This window comes from Centrocercus urophasianus, unplaced genomic scaffold, assembly GCF_019232065.1.
Source record: "Centrocercus urophasianus isolate 14NV4802_14NV808 unplaced genomic scaffold, USGS_Curo_1.0 seq_12, whole genome shotgun sequence".
Classification (NCBI taxonomy): domain Eukaryota; kingdom Metazoa; phylum Chordata; class Aves; order Galliformes; family Phasianidae; genus Centrocercus; species Centrocercus urophasianus.
In genome coordinates this window covers 28621139-28643421 of record NW_024884364.1, presented here as the reverse complement: position 1 = coordinate 28643421, position 22283 = coordinate 28621139, and the positions used below count along the sequence as shown (strand labels likewise).

General features: G+C 43.2%; 1 protein-coding gene across 2 annotated transcripts in view; it reads right to left on the bottom strand.

The window, feature by feature from the left end:
• Positions 1–668: 668 nt before the first annotated feature.
• Positions 669–22283, bottom strand: part of EVA1C (eva-1 homolog C) — a 36045-nt gene continuing 14430 nt past the window's right edge. For both annotated transcript variants that reach the window (XM_042810011.1, XM_042810012.1), the window contains exons 3-8: positions 19045–19168; positions 16135–16287; positions 6965–7108; positions 3372–3452; positions 2617–2706; positions 669–1214 (exon numbers count right to left, since the gene is read on the bottom strand). In XM_042810011.1, the coding sequence (XP_042665945.1) occupies positions 823–1214; positions 2617–2706; positions 3372–3452; positions 6965–7108; positions 16135–16287; positions 19045–19168 (984 nt within the window). In that variant the 3' untranslated portion in view covers positions 669–822. The remainder of the gene's footprint in view (positions 1215–2616; positions 2707–3371; positions 3453–6964; positions 7109–16134; positions 16288–19044; positions 19169–22283) is intronic.

The window sequence follows — 22283 nt, the reverse complement described above, 5'->3', positions numbered from 1 at the left end:
ACAGTGATAGGACAAGGGGAATGGTTTTAACCTGAGACAGGGGAGGTTTAAGTTAGATGTTAGGAGGAAGTTTTTCACACAGAGGTGGTGAGGCACTGGAACAGGTCGCCCAAGGAGGCTGTGGATGCCCCATCCCTGGAGGCATTCAAGGCCAGGCTGGATGTGGCTCTGGGCAGCCTGGTCTGCTGGTTGGTGACCCTGCACACAGCAGGGGGTTGAAACTGGATGATCATTGTGGTCCTTGTCAACCCAGGCCATTCTGTGATTCTATGATCAAACACTTCCCTCAGAGGAAAATGTGTTGGCTGTTGGGATGCCAGGGCAGCCAAACAGATGTTGAGAGGACACTATTTTTTCACACTCCCTGTATGTTCTAATGAGGCTTCAGCTTCAAGCACCTGTATTTAATTCTGTTCTGCTCTTTCTGTTAGTAACACATTTCTCATCAACAGCACATACTTATGTGATTTATGAGCTGCAACACACCAACTGGTTACAAGTGCCCTAATGCAGAAGGCTGTTCTCTACATTGCACTTCTCAGCTATTTTCCTCCTTTTCCTAATATTTCATAAACCTCATGTGGCAACTGATTCCAAATGACACTGAAAAGCAAGCTATGAAAGCTTATGCATGTGTTTTTCCACAGAATGATTTATGGACAGTGAAGGGCTTGAAACTCTCTTTTTATTGTATGTATTTCTTCTTACTTTACAAATAATTATCTGTACTGTTACAAATGTTCCTTCACAGAAGGTACATTTCTTTTTAAAAAAAAAAAAAAAAAAGGGGGGGGGGGCGAGAGCATCATCCGAAATAAGCCATTATTCCTCATTGATATAAAATGTGTTCATATTTCTGGGCGGTGTCATATCCAAACCACTGTTCATCCAAATTTCTTGCATGATCTGCTCCCTCCGCTCTATCCGCTCAGCCAGGTCCGCTGCTTCCGCTGAGTTATAACCTGAGTAAGAAGGTCTGTAAAGTTCTGCTAGCTCGTCCGGCAGCTCTGACCCAGAGGAGTCTTCATCTTCCTCCTCCTCGCTCTCACTGCTCTCATCCACTCCATCACTTTCTGGCACCAAGTGCTCCTTCTTTCCCTGCAGTTTCTGGAAGTCTTTAAAGCAGGACACGCGGATCACCAAAGCACACAGCGTGAGGATTAATCCCACACAAACACTGGACACAAACAGCAGAGCAGCTCTTTCCGGGTGATCTGAAATTAGAAATCCAATGCATAAACTTTTCCCCAGCTCTGCCAAAGTGTAGCTACAAAGCAGCCAGCTGCCATTCCCAATGCCCTGCACTCTATGGCTATAGTGGCAGTGCGGCTGGGAGAGACTTGCTGCGTCCTGCCCCAGAAACATCTCGCACTTGGAAACTGACCTTTCTACCACCTCTGCTTTTTCAGCTTGCTGTGCAAAACCCACGATCTCTTAAAAACAAACTCGAATAACATCTCACCATTCTGTTAGCATTCTTAATCACCTATAAGAAATACACTTTTTTTCCAGCCATCCAGCCTAAATAGGTCTTACCTTCGCAAAGAGGGGACATGAGGGTTGTTCAATCTGGAGAAGATGAGGCTCAGGGGAGACGTCATCAGTCTCTACAACCACCTGAGAGGAGGTTGCAATGAGGTGGGGGTTGATCTCTTCTCCCAGGCAACAGCGATAGGAAGAGGGGGAGTTGTGCCAGAAGAGATTCCAGTTGGATATTCTTCTCAGAAAGAGTGGTGAACAGGCTGCCCAGGGAGGTGGTGGGGTCACCGTCCCTGGAGGTGTTCAAGAACTGTGTGGACGTGGCACTGAGGGATGTGGGCAGTGGGTGTGGTGGGGATGGGTTGGACTGGGTGATCTTAGAGATCTTTTCCAATCTTAATGGTTCTTTGATTCTATGGGATGAGCAGCTCCATGCTCTGAGGAGCTATGGTAGCATTCCCAGCCCAGGCTAGGTAGGGAACATTTTGGTTTCCAACATGTTCTGAGATAGCATCTCAGTAAAGCAACAAAAGAGGCAGGGACTCCACAGCTGCACGGTTCTGCCATTTTCTAGAGGCACAGAAATCTTAATTCTGGAGTTGCTTCTTAATGCTTACTTCTGAAATCCATTAGACTTCTCTCATGGTGTCAGAGATCTCCTGACCGTGAATTTACTGGCCTCAATGAAATTTGCCTTAGCATTGCCAAGTCACAAGACCTGTCATGGCTCATACTGGAGATGGCTGCTTTCTTTGTTTGGTTGGTTCTTTACTGCTTTTCAGTGATCTTTATACTTATGTAAACCAACATTTCCAAAAATGGATGTCTCCAACACTGCTCCCAGATCAGGACCAGATTTTTAAAAATACCAAATAACCAACAGCCCCCACTGAAAATATTAATTGAAAAAATCTTGGCTGCTGTCCCTAAAAGAGTTTGGATCCTTCAGGATGGAAAATATTCTATAAATGTCAGTTAGACTGTGATAGTCCCATCCACAGGACTGTAATTATATTGTAATAATACTATTAATATAAATGTGGGATTACCAGCTGTGAGCTTCTGAAGTCATCTTCCCTTTTCCCCTTCTTTCCAAAATGCCAACACCTAATGAACCAAGCTGCCTCATTTTCCTACCTCTAATGTATGCAAATGTAGCCAAGGAGTTGCTAACAATGGTGCCATCTTTCTTTGGAGATCTTGATTCCTTTGGATCGATATCAATACCTGCAGTGAGAGGAGGTAGAACAATCAGTCACACTGTAGATGATAAAGCCATCACATTGATATTCCCCTTATCCCTTCTGAACTAATGAGTCTGTCCAAAACACAGGCAGACCAGCACTCTGCTATAGGAACCTTGCAGATTGTTAAACCAAATAATGGTTGGTCAATACAATAAATATTAAGATAAATCTTGAAGTAAAATATAATTAATAAGGTATTGAAAATATCAAATACATGTAAAATGGAAATCTTATTTTAAAAAGGAAATTATTACCACGTGAACCACCTTGTCTCTTCCCATTAAGCTGTCAGAAACAGTTTACTGCATTAACTTCACAGCTGCAGAACGGACTTCCCAGACCAATCACTGCAGTGCTCTCATCAGCAATGACAGCAAATATGCACCGGCCACATCATTCATTTTATTTGCTTTTAGGAGGAGCAAGCTCCTCAGAAGCAGTATAAGGCACATACAGCTGACTGCAGGGCCTCTTGTGAGCTCTTCCCTGCTGATTGCTGTGACAACTGTGTCCGCAAGGCAGAGAGAAGCTGTCCCGGAAGCACACCCACTGTCCCCTCCCTTACACCCGCCTCTGCTGGACCACAACGTCCTACTGCAATCGAAGGTAAACCTTTTATTTTTATTTTATTGTTTTTTTCATTACCATGTCCACCATCATTCTGCTTCACGGAAGAATTGTTGTGGGTGACTAGGTGGTTGACAGCTGTGAGGATGAATTTAGGAACTGGAAAGAAGAAAGGCAAATGATGCACTGTCAGTTTTGCAAACCAGACCCCCTGTCAATTACCATTCCCCATTACAGGATCACAGAGTGGCTGAGGCTGCCAGGGCCTCTGAGTCCACCTGGCCCAACCTCTGTTCCAGCAGGGACACCCAGACCAGGATGCGCAGGGCCACGTCCAAGTGGCTTTTGGACATCTCCAAGGAGGAGACTCCACAGCCTGTGGGCAGCCTGTGCCAGTGCTCCGGCACCCTCACAGCCAAGGAGTGTTTGTGTTCTAAATGAATGGGGTTTCTGATGGTGGTGCCTAAAGCCCTGCAAGGATGGCAGCAGCTGGAGAAATAGTGCCTGCTGGAATCCCTGGCCGCAGCTGTGTTTCTTATGTGCCATGCCATCAGCTGTTGGCTAATGTTCACATGATTGCATTTTAACCTCATGGCAGGTAAACACCCTGAAACCTGGATCTCTGGGGTCACTCACCTGCCAAGAGTTGAGCACAGCTTGGCTTCTCAGGGTTTGCAGGGGGAGGCAGCCCTAGGTGGGGATTGATCTCCCCACACACCCATGGGAGTGGAGCAGCCCTTCTACTACAGAAGGGCTGTAGAGGAAAAAGAGAAAAGTGGAAAAAGCCAGAATCACAGAACATCCTGAGCAGGAGGAACCAACTTCAGGCTCCACACAGCACCATCCAAACCCTATGTCTAAAAAAGTGGTCCAAATGCCCCTTGAACTCCAGCACCTGGGGCCATGCCCACTGCCCTGGGCAGCCTGTTCCCACTCTCTCACCTGTTGGCAGTGCTGGGCCTGGTGCACCTGTGGGTATGGTTGGCCCTTTCGGTTGCCCTGGCACATTGCTGACTTAGATTCAATTCACTGTCAGAATGGCCCAGGAACATTTAAAGACTTGTCTGATGTTCTCTGCAGAGCCTCTGAAGTGAGCGGTCTCAGAGAGGGAAGATGCTGAGGATGAGGTGGCAGGGTGCTACTGGGTATTCTCATTTATTTTTTTTCTCTTGGGATGTTTTCCCACTCTTGCTAAAACAAATAAAAGAGCTAAAAGAAAGCATGCTGTGTAGATATGGAGAGCTCTCAGATTGTGCACAAGATGAATGGGCCCTTCATGGATTCAGGTCTTGGCACTTGTTCTCTGTATTGTATGAAGGCAGATTGATTGATTTTCAGACTGATGTGAAGGGGAAAAAAAGACAGAAATTCCAAGTCTGAAGCCCACCTATATCCTGCACACAAACATTTGCCAATAGGCAGTGTTAAAGAAAGTCAAATGGAACAGAGACAGAAGTTTGGGGCTTAGCATAGTTTTTACATTCAAAACAACTAAAAATAGCTCTTCTTTCTGAGCAGAACTCTTCTGTGTGTGTGGGCTCAAAGTCATAACTGTTGCCTTTCCTGATGAAGGATTTTTTTAGAATTCTTTGCTCCTGTTTGCAATAGAGAGCCAACAGAGATAGGGACAAACTAACTAATCTCTATTTTGGCTCGTATGCCACTGTAATTCTTAACTGTTCTGCAGAGGCAGGATATTTTTGTTGACGGACAAGGCTGGTTTCCTTTCAGACCACATGCTGAATTCACAGACCTGGCTGTTAGGAGCAGTGTGCTTGAGAGGTGCGAGAGTTTGCTACGGAAGTAGCAGGAAGGCAGTACACAAGGAATCTGCAGTGCTGCTTTGGGATTGCCACATTCTGATGGGCAGGAAAGTCCTGGTGCTGGACACATACCTGGACCAGCTTTGTCAGACTGTGTAGCCTTGTCTTGTTCTGTTGTCCTGCCTCCTGCCAAGTCAGCATCCTTTGCTCATGCAAATATCTATTGCAGGGGAATGCTGCTTGTACTGTTCTTGGCTATTTGCACTATTAATTTTTGTTGGGGTTTAATTTCAGACACACTATAGTCATAAGGACTTTAACCAAGATGAGGTGTGCCGAGGTCACTGGACAGACTAGCTGATACCAGCAGAAGGATTTTTTTATCTACATTAGATCCTGTGCAGCTCTGCTTTGCCAGGCAGGGCAGGAGCCAGCAAGCAACTGTGAACTGCCAGAGACATGCAGGATGTGCAGGTAGAAGCTGTGTTTCCTGGGGCTTGCTCCTTGCCTCAGCAGGAGCTGATAGATTATTGTCTCTGCAGACTTCAGGTGATGCTGAGGAGGTTGTGGGATTGGGACTGTGAAAAAACAGCATCTCCCAGCTCCCGCTAAGTTGTTATTAACCACAAAATACAAATGCAGGCAGACACTAACTAGCTGCTGACCTCTGAGATAGGGAGTGTGGTTTTTCACATTCCTGATCATGCTTTCAAGTGTGTCACAGCCCTAAGAAAACAGGGCCTGCTCAGCTTTGCCCCTGTCACTTCAGAAAAATGCCCATGTACCTCAGCTTGGGAAGCGTCAGGCTAGCAGGGATCTTCTAGTGAGGGAAAAGAATGCAGAATGCCATTCTGGACCACGCCCAGCCTCTTCCCATGTTCCCTAGATGATCTGTAAAATAATTAGACCTGCAAACCATTGGCTGATGTTTCAGACCGCACAGCTCAGTAGGATCTGGCAGAAGAAAAAGTCTTCGACATGTGCCAGCAAAGCACACAGGCACTATTTATTATCCATGCGTTAGTGCAAAAACAATTCACTACAAATCAGAATGCAGAACCTCACTGCAAACAAACATACGCTTGTTTTCCAGTATACGGGTGTGTAAGAAAGAACAATCTGTTGTAATTATCCTTACTCTAATTAAAGAGAATTCCATTAACACATTCATAAAGTTACTACAGCATGAAGGCAAACACACAATAATGTTGTGTGTTTGTTAGTGCAAAGACAGGCTCCAGCTCTCTTCAACAATGTGGAGAGTTGCTGCAGTGCCTCTTGCCTGACAACGTACACATGGAGAGACTGGAAGAGAAAATCTCTCATGCCAGCAGGGAACAGCTGGGGCTCCCTTTCCTCTGATCCTCAGGTAGGCAGTGATCTGGCAGTCAGTCCTGCATGGCTACTGCCAAAAGTACACAGATAGCCAGTGCTCCTTGAAGCCAGCAGCTTCCCAGCCTACGCACAGCAAGCAGAGCAGTAACTTGGTAAAACTGATTGGACACATCCACCGGCATGTCAGACAGCCACCTCTGAGGGTCACAGTTCATCCCCAAAAGCAGAGGCTGAGGAAATCTGTTCCAGTCCTCAGCCAGAGAAAGGCATTCCTAAGAGGATTCAACACCTATACAAGGCACTGCATTGAAGTCCTGCAATCATTTTTCTCTCATCTGTATTTGTGCTATACTTTGCTGTCTCGTGGCTCCGGCTTTTAAGAAAAAGAACTGCAGGGAACTCTGCCTTCCCACGATGCAAATATATTAATCTATGGTAAAGAAAATGAGAAATTCTTCCTTCTTGTCTGTGTTGCCTCAGTTCTGTGAGTGATGCATAACCTCAAGCCCTTATTTCACTAAGACATTTTTACAGGGAATGAGGGCTTCAAAATTACCATGCATTTGCTCTTACCACATGCATAGCTGACGTTTAGGTGTTTTGCCACTCCAGGTAGGCACGGACTTCCAAAATCTTGGCTACTGACAATAATTTTGCATCTCTGTTTCCCATAACACCTCTTTGATAAAACTTCTAGCGCTGTGTGAGACAAGCAGTCTGAAAGAAAAACACATCCAATAAATATACAACTCTGCTGTTATCAGGCATAATAACTGCTACGTGCACAGCTAAAGATACAAACCTACTATCAATTTCACACACCTGCACTTGCCTAAGCAGGATTTCAGAATTAGGTATTAACATTTGTGAATACAAGGAAGGCAGCACGTGATGAAATGGAGGATTTGCAGCAAATTGGCTCCCTCACGATGACTTCCAGTCTCATACTAAGGCTGCAGTAAGATTCAAGTCAAATTTCAAATGAGGTGCCTTGCAAACGTCCTCTCTGTTCTTTTCAGGATAACCTGGAAGAACTAAGCATCTTCACGCAGCTCTCCACCTGCTTCACCTGCTCCACCTTAAGATGAGTGTGCCAGTAAAGGGCGATGCAGTGCTGTTTGCAGGTCTCCCCCTCCTCTCCCAGGATTATCACCACGGTTTGACTGGATGCCCAGTTTCAGTTCAAGTTAGGTGAGATCAATTTCTGTGCACCGCAACAGCTCGGTCTACAGTGAAATCAAGAGTAGCTTATGATTTACTCTGCTTGGTGCTGCTAGGAGCCATTCTGCTATGGCCAAGAGGTCAAAATAGGCTCAATGTTTAACCAGAAAATCATTTGACTTCTCTCTGCCATACAAAATGCTGCACTGCTCCCATCAGGCTGCCAAATTTGAATGCCTAAGGCAATGTCAAAGGCACCTACAGTGCACTGTACTAATGCTCACAGCTGCACCTGCCTGCATTTGCTGGGATGGGGATTTTTTCACTCAAGTTTTCTATGTTCCACCATGATTTATAAATGAATGAGACACGGTCAGCAGATTTTACACCAAAGCTAAATTTGAATGGGAAAATTTGTGTATCAGATAAAATTTGTGTATCAGAAAAAAAATTTAAAATTCTGCTTTAAAAAAGAAACATCTCTAAATGTGATTGAATTCTCAGTATCCTTATCAGCTAAACCCCAATCTAAAGAGCAAAAATACCTTCTGGTTCTTGTTTTGAAGCAGAAAATATGCAGAACTTGAAAATCTTACTCTAAGTAAGGAATGTTTTCCTTACAAGATGTCAGTGTTTCCTCACACTTTTGGTACAATTCTATGGATGACAAACATTTCTCATGCTACTTCTCCCTGGGCAGCAACATTCTATAGATTAGACAACATGTTCTCTGTTCATTAGAACTATCTTTCCTTCTGTAAAAACCCTGAGACAAACATGGCATCTTCACCTTCCAGCAGCTTCAGCTCATTTGTGCCTCTGCAGAGAAAGGAGAAATCATGTTCACAAAGACACCCCATCTCGTTCTCAAATCAGTTTTGTTTGAAAAGAATGAAGAGAACTGAGACTGAGGTTCTTGGCGAAGAAGATTGACCTCCAACATATGTAGCTGGGGTAGATCTGTGATTTTTAGAGTTAATCCCTTGACACCAGCACTGTCATGTATGTAAACAGAACATCAGAAGATACTGGGCTGATCTGTCTGGCAAAAGGCCCAGGGATCAGTGCTGAAGATAGATTTTAGAGAAGAGCAACTTTCTCTTTCTCGGGACCTGAGAACCTAATACTTGGAAGGCTGTTCATCAGGCAAGGAAATCTGTCTTGAGACACTGAATAGCTCTGCTTAAATAACTCAATTATTTTAGTCTTTCTGGCCATCAGCTAAGAATGCGTTCAGGTGGACATTTTAGGCAGCTAAGCAGCATCTTTTGGCAAGCATGAAAGCAACTGAAGAATATCAGGAGGAACTATCAGATGATTCATAAATCATAGAATCATCCAGGTTGGAAGTGAGCTTCAGAATCATCACATCCAACTGATGAATAGGGAGAACAACAGCAATCTGGCGAAGTTAATTATATGTTCTCCAAACTCTCCTGCCCTTTGAGCTGCATGCAGTATCTTAAGGAAGAGCCAGCTGTTGCACTGATGGTTTTCTACAAATTCAGTGATACAGTGAGTGCATGTTTCATTTTGCCTCTGGTAGCTGTTTGCTCTTGTTCTCTGAGAGTTAATAACTCCTTATCGCCTACATTCATGTTGGCTTTGGCTCCTCTACCATCATGTGCCTGTAAGCTCCTGGCAGGCCTGTTTTTGGAGAGCTCTGCAAGGCTTGGCTGGTGTCACAGGTGTGTGAACACAAACTAAGGCTGGCTTGCTTCTGCAGGGCAGCACAAACGTTAACTGAAGAGATCCATAACAAAAATGAAACAAAGCAAAACAAAACAAGCACTACTTAACAGCTCTCCGTGGTATAGCAAGGTTTTGGCATTTAGTACAATCAAAACCTGTTCAGTTTCCTTCTCTCAGTTCTGTGTGTGTCCTTGCTACCTCCCCAAGCTGTCCTGGCAGCTCCAGTGAAGGCTGAACCATGAGTTCAGCTCAGAGGAATTCTGTGTACTCAGTACCAAAGGCCACTTTTTCATCAGCTGCAGCTTCATCTGCACTATCTCCTACAAGCAGACGTTACAGACGTGTATCTGCAGTGAAGTCAGAGGAGTCGGTGTGTACTGAAGAGACACCCAAGCTATTTTCAATGAAACTTGCTTGGGGATCTTATGACAAACCAGCTGCAGCAACACAGAGCTGATGCTGGGGATAACGTCTCCTTCACAGAATCACAGAATCACAGAATCACCGAATGGCCTGGGTTGAAAAGGACCACAATGATCATCTAGTTTAACCCCCTCTGCTGTGTGCAGGGTCACCAACCAGCAGACCAGGCTGCCCAGAGCCACATCCAGCCTGGCCTTGAATGCCTCCAGGGATGGGGCATCCACAGCCTCCTTGGGCAACCTGTTCCTTCAGGTCATACATCTCACTGAAGCATCTGAAAGAGGACGAGGTTCAGTCCATGCTTAAATTTGAGTAAATGAGTGAGTAGTCCCACTCAGCAGTCCTGAAGAAATCACAAATTAGGAGAATATAAACATTTCTTGTGTCTTCTTCCTGAACATCTAAGTACTGTTTGAACTCAGCTTACATTTTACGGGGCTTGCTAAATTGGTACCAGATGTTTAAAATAAACTGCCTCTTGAAAAGCACTTTCTCAGAACGCCAGGAGGTTGGTGACACCCCCAGCAGTGGCAGAAAGGGCGGCTCTGGATGGCTGGGAAAACACTCATTTTTCATTCCCTCCTGTCAGAGCCGCCTGTTACACATCGTGAGTGCTGGTGAGTCCCTTGAAATGCATGCTTCTATGTGTGGCATGGAAATATGGGCATGAAGCAGAGGCTCTTAACACAGTGGTAAATTATCAAACCTGACTGCAGCTATTTAACAGTTAGAGCAGAAAGCCTTGTTTCTGGAGGCAAGGCTCTTTCAGCTCCTTAATTAGCTTTGTTTAGGAAAGTTTTGGCATGCAAATGACATGCCATAAATCACACAGGCTTTAATGAGTAGCAATTTGTTTTCTGATTCTTCAAAGCTTCTCTCGATTCAGACCGTAGGAGCTTTCCCTTCCTTTCTTTGCCTCTTGCCACACAAGAGCTGCAGGTGATGGAACAGCCAGAGCTGGCCCAAGAGTTTTGTGCCAAGCACTGCCAACAGCCTCTGCTCACACCCTCTGCTGTTTTCTGACTGGCTGCTGTTTTCTCCCACATTGCTATGCATAGGGCACAAGATGTGGTGACTGAGAAATGTGTCTCAAATCCATACTACATGAAAAGTAACACGCTGATGAAGGACCAGGGCTCCCATAAGAGGAACCCCATCTCAATTTTTCATTTTGGTGCTAGAGTCCAGTTGCTCACTGCTTTCATCCCAAACTGCTGGCTGTCTTATAGTGCTTTATGTTTTCTGGGCCGTGTCTACCCACAAAAGAATAAGGAGCACGCTTTTAAAATCAATTGAAAGCAAAGATTTCACACTATCAAATCAGCATGGCTTGTGCTTTGTAGAGCCCAGATATCAGCTGTGAGAACAAGAAGTGACAAGGGGAAACTGTGGAGTTCCGGACCAAGCTAGGGCTGCATACTCCTAAAGAAAGTTTCCATAATAATATGGTAATTTATGCAAAAGCATGGCACACAGGGTCCTGCCTGTGCATCAGAAAAGGGCTGTTTGTGCTGCTGATTCCAGCAAAAACATTTATGAGAAATGGTGCTGGTATCTTTATATTCCAGGTCCAAGTTCTGCCAGTATGCTATGCTAAAAATACTTATTGTCAGAACAGGCCATTCCTTATGAGTGAATACTATACCATGGCATTCCGCAAAGCTGCCCCATCTCTCTCCCATGCCACACAGCAGCAGCTCATGTGCCTGCTGGAGGCTCCTTTAGCCTACAGGAGATTAGCCCATTATTTGGTGTTATTTACAAGTGGCTTGGAGTTCAGAATTCAGCCTCTAAGCACTTGGTGCAGTTTTCCTCTGCTTGCACACACATAGATATGGAGCGAGGGCCAGCACAGATGCCCAGTAGAGGATAAAGTGGAGGTCTATACTACTTGGATGGAAGCAGGAACTGAGCTCCTTCTGCTCAAAAGCCTACAGCCTTGTTTTGCACAATTTGGTTTGTAACTCTATTTTAAACTTGAGTGTCAAGTATACTTCTCCAACTGTTCAAAAATCTAAACTAGAAGAACCCAGGTACAAGGAAAACCCTGTAACTGCCAGTGAAGAAAACACTAATGGATGAAGTGCTGTCTCCCACACGTGACAAGACAGCAGTGGCAGAAGCTACAGAGGGAGATGTTAACCTTCCTCATGTCCCTGAGCCCTGACACTGCTGCAGAACCATACCTCTGCATCTACTCTGCTCACAGCATCCTGCTGCCTTGTCCCCTGGAGCACAGCTGGGATATATTTGCTCTTTCACCATGAACCTGTATGCTGTGTTACCAAAATAACTGCAGTTCTGCAATCTCAGATTTCTTCTGTTCTGGAGCCTGCCACTTGTATGACTGTCCACAGGGTTTGTGTCTGAAATCAACTTAAATTAACTAGTAATATAAGCTAAGCATGTGAAGCATAGGAATAGCAGAGTATACCCAGGCCTACAGCTGATGGTACTTGCAGTCTAGAAAGGACTCAGTCATGTTGTTTTCAGCAGCTTTCAGCTAGAAATCCTCATTCCTTCCTCCAGCAAAGCACTGGACTCAGAGCTCCTGCTGATCTACTCAGTACTCCTTCAAGTGTCAGTATTTCAGTGGCCAATGTTTCCCAAATTACACCCAATTTACATGGTTTGTGATTTACAGCACCTAGAAATATACAGCTAGCATGAACCTAGCTACTTTGGTGTTTAAGTATTTCCAGATCGGCCTGCAGCTATCTGTACTTTTACTTCATTTACAGCTGCTCTGGAGAGACTTACACAAGGAACTGGCTCATAGCAGGAAGAGTATACATCTCCTGATACGAGAAGGAGACAAAAGCTTTTCAGCCTCTGTTGCTGAATAAGAGATAAATTGTCCACAATATAAATATATATATATACATACATATATATATACATACATATATAACAAATAAAAGGAATCATGACATCACAAAATACCCTTATATAACTTAATACCTTGCTAGCTAGAAGGCATCTGCAGGATTCTGGAAGACTCTGTTTCCTGTTAATACCCCTTTTTCTTGCCTGAATATTATTTCAATGGGAAGAGGGGATTAGACAAAATCTAGCCCCAGGGTATGTTATGCCATGGTGTAAAGTATGGCATGTGAGTGCCTGAATTTGTCACAGAACGCACTTCTTTAACCTCCACAAAATGGGAAGAGGCTAAAACAAGGTCTGTGCTGGGAAGGACCCTACCTTTCGTTAACACAGATGGGCAGTTCTGGGTTCTGTTTGTCATTAGTGCTTGAGGAAGCACACTTCTGACCAGTCAGTGCACATCCAGGTAACATTTCTGGTAAGTACATTTTACTGTTCTGGCTTGCAAGCTGCAGCAAGAGGCTACCTACTACCAAGCCTTCTTTCAAGTATTAACAAGAGTAACCTATGATTTGAGAGGTGTTTGTTGATCTGAATCTTCCTCATACTCTCTATTGTAACCTGTTTTGGCACAACTCTCACTTCATTTGGCCAATAAATTTTGTCTTTCCTCTTGTACATGTTTGTACAAATGTAAAAGACAGAGTATGTCGGAAAAAAACCAACAGAGGAAACAAATGCTACAGGCTCCTATTTGTTGGAGATCTGTTGAGCACAATAGATTCTGCTATGCAGAACTGCATCCAAGCAAATCTTAGCTTTCTTGTAAAGTTTTTGATTGTGGCAGCCATGCTGGATGCTGACCTGGGGCCCAGGGTCCCACAGATGCTCTGAGGCCATGCAGATGTTGTCGATAAAGAGACAGATTTATATACTGTTTACCATATGGAGAAGAACCCTTATGCTAAAGAAATTTTACATTTTCCCGTGTTTCATTTCAAGCACAGCTGTGTAAGTCTGACAGCTGATTTGATGCACTGTTCACAGAAAAGTAAACTGATAATTCAGAATACATCTGTCTCAGCTCAGTGCTGCTGCATGCCAGTAATGGCTTATCAGCCACAATGCACATAATGTGAGGTGGCCAAAACCTAGAGAAGTATCTAATTAATTCAACATCCAGTACTTCTAGTAGGAACAAACCCAGTAGGAATAAAAGCAAAACTCTGAGCTCAACAGAGACTTCCTATAGCTGTCATCAGAAACTACAGACAACTTCTTGTTTGCATAGTACTAAAAAAAATGTCACGCAGCTTTCCTGTGATGCAGTGAAAGAAATGGTAGGGCTTGACCACTGTCTTTAGGCCAAAATGCACAAATGTGAGTTTGAGCTGGAGCTGATTTAGTTTTTGATGCAAACATATAGGGGCTCTGATTCTGGAATAAAAAAGAGCTGCACTACACTTTCTAAATTGCCTCAAATCATTGAAATGATGTTGACATTCAAACTACCACTGCCTTCTCAGAGAAAAAGTATACTGGCATTTAAATAGCCTAATTATGCATGCACTGTCATCTGTATGGGCTTGAATAACCACATAAGTAAGATTTAAGCTCCAGATGGATAGAACGGGAGTCAATTGGATTTTGTTCCTAAGTGCTAAGTCCCTTGGGATAACTGAATGTATACTCCTAAGCACATAAGTGTTCTGGAAGACTGTACTCTCTGTGGGGTGTTACTGGCACTATGCAGGAAGAGGCCAACTACTTCATTAAATAATGGGAAACCTGTACCAGGGTCTACCTTCTGCAGCTCTACCTTGTGTTTGTCTCAAGTTTTATATTCTCTCCTATTGCCAGCTTTAGGTTGTTTTCCAGAACACAAAAAGAGCAACAGCCAAAAAGTGCTTTTATGCAGGCAGTCAAAGCACAGATTTTGCTTTCTTGCAAATTCCTCATCTGTTTACACTGAGAGACTTTATCCAGCAAGAAGACTTTGCAGTATTATGATCTATAGAATATAAGTTCTATAGGACACTATAGGAAAGTAAGCAATTTTCAGAGGTAAAAGAAATACAAGAAGTAAGCAAGTGTGATGGTCTTCCTCAATCAACTGAGCTCTTTCTGCTCTGCCTGGAGTCATACACTAAGGCCATCATCACAGAGAATATATGGGTCCTTCAGAAACCTGCTAAATATTTCCTTTGTAGAACAAATAAACATAGCTACAGTTTGTGTTAGAATAGCCAGTGTGAAATACAGACCTGGCAGTTTTAAGTAGATTCTTGCAAAAGAACAGAATACATTTTTCAGCCAATACATTTTTAATACTTATAAAACTAAATAGAAACACTGGCTTGCAGACAAATTGCTTTTAAGACTAGTTATTGATCTCTCTTGTTCAGAGACGCAATTCAGATTACAGATCTCACTTGTAGCAATTTCTCAGAAGTGAGTAAAGTTCAGGCTTTGCACAGGACTGGTGTCAACCATCTAAGTCCTTAACTGTGTGGTGTGAAGGGAGGTAAGCAGCATGCAGCTCCTGCACTGGCTTTCTCCACAGCATGAAAACATACATCCATGCTTTTGGTGTCTGGCATTGAATGCATTATTCATACAAGCATCCTCACAAACACATAAAATATATAATTAGGTACCTAATGATAAAAACTGAGCTATCAGTCTTGCACCAGTTGAGACTTTGAAGTCAGTGATTGGTAATTGATGCTGACCGTAAAATACTGATGATGTTTTGGGTTCTTCTACCTGTTTGAAGGGGAACAGCGTGAGTTTGATAATGCTCATAGTCTGTCACCAAGGTGCTAACACTATAGCAACATTACTATATTGACTAGATATATTAATACAGCAACACTAATATTCACATCCCTTGAGATGCACCTGTAGTAAACCAGCAGTGACAGGGAAACATTTCTAACACTAACACAGTTCTCTGTGCTGATATCTGTGGTCCCTGCACTTTTCTGGCCAGTACCAACAGCTCCCATCACAATTAAGGCTGGTGAGCAGTCCCAGGAGTCAGACTGCATGCAGCCATCCTGCTATGGGGGTGAGGGCTAGGTGCTACACACACACATCATTTCCTGTTTTCTGGGCTCCTGCCAGAGAGAAGCCCCAGATGGATCTGATTTACTAGCACACTACCACAGTCTTGGAGTTGGGTCATACCACTGTATCCAAAGCAGTGGGTCCTGACCTGTGGACCTCATCCTGACTGTCTGCACTTAAGGCAAGGAGAGATCAGTGTGAAAGGCATCAGAAAGACAAGGTGGCATGATGCTCATATTGCCTGGTCTTTGTCAGACATTGGAGGAAGATGAGAGCCAGCAGCTGATATTGAAAACAGTCACTTAAGTTCAAGAGAGCCAATAGAAAGAGTATTTGAGAGTAATCATAGTAAAAATTATTAACTACATCAAGGGCTATTACTTTGCTTACATTTCTTACTCATTTCTCCCTTGTGCTAGGCAGTTTGTTTGAGTTTCAGAAATAATCTCTCATGCTTCAACCACGAACTTCCAAAATGCCACTGCTCTCATGCCTGACCCTTTCTCCCCACCCGTGCCCCCCTTTCCTGTGCAGCCACACGGAGAAGGTCTATTGAGAGCATACTAACTTACCAAACTGAGGGACACGTTCTGCCTTGGCCGAGCAGATGTTGTCCTTGTGTGCCCAACTGCCGTAGGTGGCAGAGTAGATAATAAGGAACTTGGACTCTTGACAGTGGAGTTTCAGTTCCTGGTTTTCACAGGCTGATTTGGTTTTGTATTCAGCTGAAATAGAAGCAAAAAACAATACAGTAGCATGAGGCAAGTTTCTCAGCTAGACTGTTAATAGCAAATAGCAGCATGACAGAAAACAGCTTTTCTGCAAGTTGTTTTTTGAGCGATATGTGGAACAATTACAACCACAGACAAAGCCAATAGCGAAGTGGAGCATTTCCTCCAACTAAATTGTTCCCTCATGACTGCCTGAAGCCTCCAGCTCTTTTTAAAAATGAATTGAAATACTAACTTTTGCCAATCTCCTCTCCCACTGGAACCTCCGCCCCCATTCCTGCCTGCTTTTCTGGCCTGCTTTTCACTACTGTTCGGGAGGACAAACCTTATCCTTTCCTTCTGTACCTCCCCAGGACAATGTCGCATTCTGTGCCCATTCCAAATGCTGTGGCCTCATCAATCACGGAGGCGGCTGGCATCGCTGGCAGCACAGCACGCGGCACCAAGCGAGCGCCGAAGAATGGAGGACAAGTTGTGAGCCCTGAGCCAGGCAGTGCTCTCAGCTCTGTTTGCATCGCTCCAGCAGTCAGTGGGTTTCCCTGGGTGTGACCACCCGGCAAGGCTCCTTTGAAAGTTTTGCTGACAAAGCAATGTGGATCAGGAGCCTGAGAAAAACACCGCCCTCTCTCTCTCAGGGGGCATGGGCAGGCTGGCAGAGCTCCCCACATTGAGAGGGATGATCTTTGGGACAGTGTGGATGATCCCACCCAGGCACAAACCTAGGCTGGGTTCTGCCATCCCTGGCCTCACAGGCCTGGCTACAGTGCCACACCATCCCTTCGTGCAGTTGAGGCCAGGGAGAAGAGTTCGTTCTGCTCAATGCTTTTGTCTTTCAATCATGTGAAAACAGGAAAGAAGGTTCCTGAGCCAAGCAGGAGCTAAGGGAAATCTTACTGTTACTGAGGGAGCAGAGTGTGGGTGTAAGTGCTAGTGGGTCCAGAAAGAAAAACTCCTATTTATTCAATAAAGGAAACACTGTTCCATTTAGAATAGATCATTATTTTTTTTAAAGGTTAATTTTCCTCTTTAAAGTCCCTCCCAGTCCCTGCACTGCCATGGGGGTCGTACCCACAAAATGGCGGCTCTGATCCCAGGGCTGGCAGCCTGAAGTTGGGCTCTGCCTCTGTGAGTCTGTGAGGAGGGAATGCAGGACAGACCCATGGGCATCACGAGGGTTGGAATACAACAGACATGTCTGCAGAGATGCAGAGGGAAGGGCAACGTTTCCGAGGAGATGAAAAACTAAGGAATTCGGGTAATCACTTCAGCGCTCACTTGAAGGAGGCAAGGAGTTTGCAACATATGCTTAAAATGATACCCAAGCAATTTCCTGAATAGGGATGCTCTTCCAGCCAAGTCTAACAATATTGGTATCTCATCTACAAATATAAATTTCCTGCTGAATGAAATAATGTACTTTGCACTGGAACTGGACTCTCTTCTATTCTGAAAGCTAAATACACTTTTGACCAGCTTTTGTAATATTTGTACCACAGACAGTATTATGTGCTCAAAGTAACTTATTTCCACTGGGAAAAATATCTAAAATATTAAAATAATAATTAAAAACTAAAAAGAGGATCCACTTTTCATTAGTAGGAGATTTCTAATGAAAACAGTCACAATTGCTATATTCGATTTTACTTATTGTATTTATCAGTAATGTAGTAATCGTAGTATATGAAAAAAAAAAAAAAGAAATATTAGTAATAGGTAATAAAACAGATCACAAAAATGATAAATTCTAAACAGTCTTAGATAATTGGCCCAATAAATCTCTCTGCCAGTTCTTTTGTCAGTGCTTTGCCAAAGGTGAGATCTATTCCTTTCCATCTTTGCTCTTCAGTTCTCTGTTGCATACTTTGTACGGAGCTTGCTGTGCCACATTTATTCTTATTCCACCAATGAAGCCTATCCTGATGCTATGATGAAAGAAAATCTCTTTCATGTTTTCTCCTTTAGCTGCGGGATGGTATCCTGTGTTGGCTGGTGAACCTCCCCACAAATAATTCCACAAGAATTTTCTTTGGGATCCACTTCAGCCACACTGGAAATTAGCTGACAGAAACAGCTGAGCCCCTGGGCAACCAGGGCTTGTTCTCACACATAATAGCAACAAGAAAAACAATTGAAAGAAAACAAAACAATAAATTAAACCTCATCATGATTAACTTTTTTGATGCTTTTCTCATGTTTGCAAAGATGGTTCTCTTTAGGGCAGGATTTGCCCCTTTTCCATGCCAATGTCAATTACCTGTTTAGGATACAGGTAATTCTATAATAAATTCAGCCATGCAGCCATGTATCTTCCAGTCGCTAGCCTACAAATGGTAGATAATAGCAGAAGATCTTTGAAAACTTTGGTCCTACTTCTTAAGCATTTTTGCATACTTCTTCTTATGAGATCTTCTTCATCATTTGGATCCAGACATCTGCTTTTGCTGTTCAGCTCTGTATTTCTAATAAGACATTATCATTTAAAAATAATTTCCAAAACATTTTTCCTTTAGAGTCTGACATCTGACATCTGGTTCTGACAAACTACACTGGTCACTAAATTGGCAGCAAGCACAGTGAAGTTGTAAGCACAGCAGAGAGCCAAGGCACGATAGAAAAAAAGCAACTTGTCATTAATCTAAGAGTCTCAAAACTCAACATGGATTTATATAAAGCTTTGTGCAGTGCAGTGGCATTCTAACCAAAACAAAAAAGTAAAACAGACAAAAGCACATTTTTCTCTTTTTTACTTACTAGGTTTGCATTTAAAGGAGACAAGGAGGAATTTAGTGGTCCCTGGACATAGATCAGGTCCAAAAACCCGACTATTGACAAGAAGTTGGCAGGATCTCAGGTTTTGGCATTCATCCAGTACTTTCTAGAACAACAGGCAAAAGGGATAGTCTTGAAAACAAAGTATGAAGCTATACAGCAATGACAACATTTAGTTGTACTTTGTTCTATACAGGAGACAAACTTCCTTCACAGCTTTCTGGCCACAGACATGTAATACATCTGTATCCCTGGATTTAGGCCACATCTCCTATGGCCTCTGAGCCTCAGCCAAGTTTATGGTAACACATTCATAGCTGCATTATCAGTGGCAGTTGAGGATGCTATCAATTCACTGTTGCTAGTTACTCTTCTCTCTGACCCCAGACAGTCAGCAAGACACTGCTGCATGCCACCACAGCCTACTGATACTTGGGACTATGCACAGAGCCAAGAACATGTGTAAGTCTACCCTCAACTTGTTTCTTTCTTTTCTTTTTTTTCTTCTTCTTTTTTTTTTTTTTTTTAAATGTCATTTTAAGGTCAAATCTATGTTAGATCTTTTGGCATAGCAATAAACATTACTGTGGTAATGGTCCTTACTGTGCTGTTTCACTGAGTGGCAACTGAAGGAGGACACCACTGTTACACACAGAGAGTCTTGTGGACCTTTTCTAGGCTCAGTTAAAGGATCATGCACTCCTAATACTTTCAGTAATATTCTCACTTAGTGCTTTCAGACCTGTAGCTATGATTGTGAAAGAAAACATGAAGATGCTGTAGAAGATGACTCTGAGACCAGCTGTAACCCAGTCACACCCCAAAGCATCTAAAAAAAAAAATTAAAATGCAGCAGCATACTTATGAAATTCCTATTCACCTCCAGAGCCCAGTTCAGAGGCTTTCTATATACTATTTCCCATAGCAGGGGGGTTGGAACTAGATAATATTTAAGGTTCCTTCCAACTCAAGCCATTCTATGATTCTCTGATTGCTGTCCCCCTGATTCTTGATATATAAAAGCACAACACACTAAGGAGGGCATTATCTCTATGTCACTCAGCTCTAAATAGGAGTAACTGTAATATATAATTCTCAGACAGTTTTAGGTACTTTCATAAAATCTAGGGTTTTTTTGGACCTGTTTCTCATTAAAGGGCTCTGAGTCATACCAAGATGCCAAATCACAAATTCACCACTGAGATTAGCACAAGCTGCACTCTTGTTTCCAGGCTTGTTTCCAGACAATTGGCAGTGGCTGAGCCTCTCCTGCCATCACTGGAAGCCATCCTTCCCAAACAGAAATGATACACATTGGCAGCATACTGCAGTGATCCTGTAACATTCTTGTCTTTTTGTTTCCCTGCGTAGAAGAAGACAATGTGCGTCCAATACTTTTCCAGCATTAAGCGCACACTGTAGATTTTAAAAGGCAAAGAAAAGCCCAGCAGATTTAATTTTATCACTCAACTATTCTTTTAAAGAGTTGCAAGTTACACAAACAGCTCCTCCTTAATCAGGATTGTTCTGGAGCAGGACAGTGAAATAGAGTTACGACTTCAGCAAATGAAGAATGGCCGTCCCCTACTGAGTCATCTTTTGCACCCGAGCTGAATCATCTCCTGTGCATCTGTTTGTATTTTCTCTTGCTTAAGGCAAAGAGAAGTCACATTCTCTATCAAGCTGCCGCACAAAAACATGCAACTATGAAAGCAAACAATGATAATCATAACAAGACAGCTCAGGGTTATTAACATCCCAGGACATATCAAATTTTGCAGTAATCCTTTTAATAGGAGGTCCCCATATGAAATGCCTGTTACACATCCTCAGGGCTGCAGGCTGCATCACGCCTATTTAAGCAGACTGCAGATGTAGTTCCAAAGGGAAGGGGAGGAGGGATGAGATCACTGGTGCTCTTTCTCTAAGAAATCAGTTTACAGGATACTGCTCTTCTCCTTGACAGAACCAGAACTCCCTAAGATGCAGAGCATTTGTATGTCTCACATTTGTGGCCCTGTCAGAGTGATTTCATGTCTTTGATCAGTGACAATGCCCAAACAATGATGACAGTTTATACAACAGTTGTCCCACGCTGTGTTTATTATATGTAAGGGGGGAAAAAAAAACAACAACTGCAAAAGGAGACCTCACAAAGATGCTCAACATCACAAACCCAAAATAATCATTGGTGTTGCCTCAAGTAATCAGTAAAATGACATCAAGGATGCATCTGGCTTACTGTTTTTAGTGGAGAGCTGTACTTTCACATGGCCCACAGGTCAAGGCTGGAATGTCTTTAGCAGTTGCAGTACAGCATGGGCAAGCCACACATATAAACTATGGGCCTAATAATGTTTCTGGAGAGAAGATGTTACTGCCAAACAACTCCGTAAAACTCTTCAGCTCACTAGTAGTAGAAACAGATGTTCCCTGTTGTCAAAGAGTGACGTGTCAGCTACAAGCACAAACATTGCAAGCTTCATCAAAGCTTCTGTAAAGCACTTACAACAGCTTCACTGACAGAACATGTTTAGATTCCACTGACTACACATTTTTCCAATGATTTACTGAATTAGGTTTAACACTGCTATTTCCACTATGATGAAACAAACATTTAACAGCAGTGCAAGCCAGCCCTTCTAAGACCTGTTAGAAGTCTCCATGGCAGAAAGCAATAATATATGGAATGAAAGACATTTTAAATTATATTTAAGTGGACTTGGGAAACAAAATATAGGATATTTTTGATACAAACCATGTATTTTTTGAAACATAGGTAGCCATAGAAGTGCTTAGAATCTGCTCTTTAGCTGCCACAGGCCCTTTCAGTGGCGACAGCATGGAGCAAGCCAAATCCTACCAAGATGTCAGCTAACTCAGTGGATTTGTAACCCAGCTGTGTTAAAAATTTGCGTCGTCTGCTGGGGATAAGGAAAGCCCATGTGATAAAGGCTGGTCTACTGAGCCATGATAGATATTTGATTAGAAGGGAACTGATTACTTTAGGGAACATTGAGAATGTGGTTTTAAAAGTAAGGCTTATCAAAATGGAAGGAAATCTACACAGCTTTAATAATATCTTGCTGGCCAGATGAATCCTTTCAGGTGCAATACTTTTTGTGACAAACTGACAAAAACACGGTGACATTTCATTTAACATGGTGAACACTTGCAGTTTTCCTGCAGCATAGTTCACTGCATGGAAGTCTACAGGCATG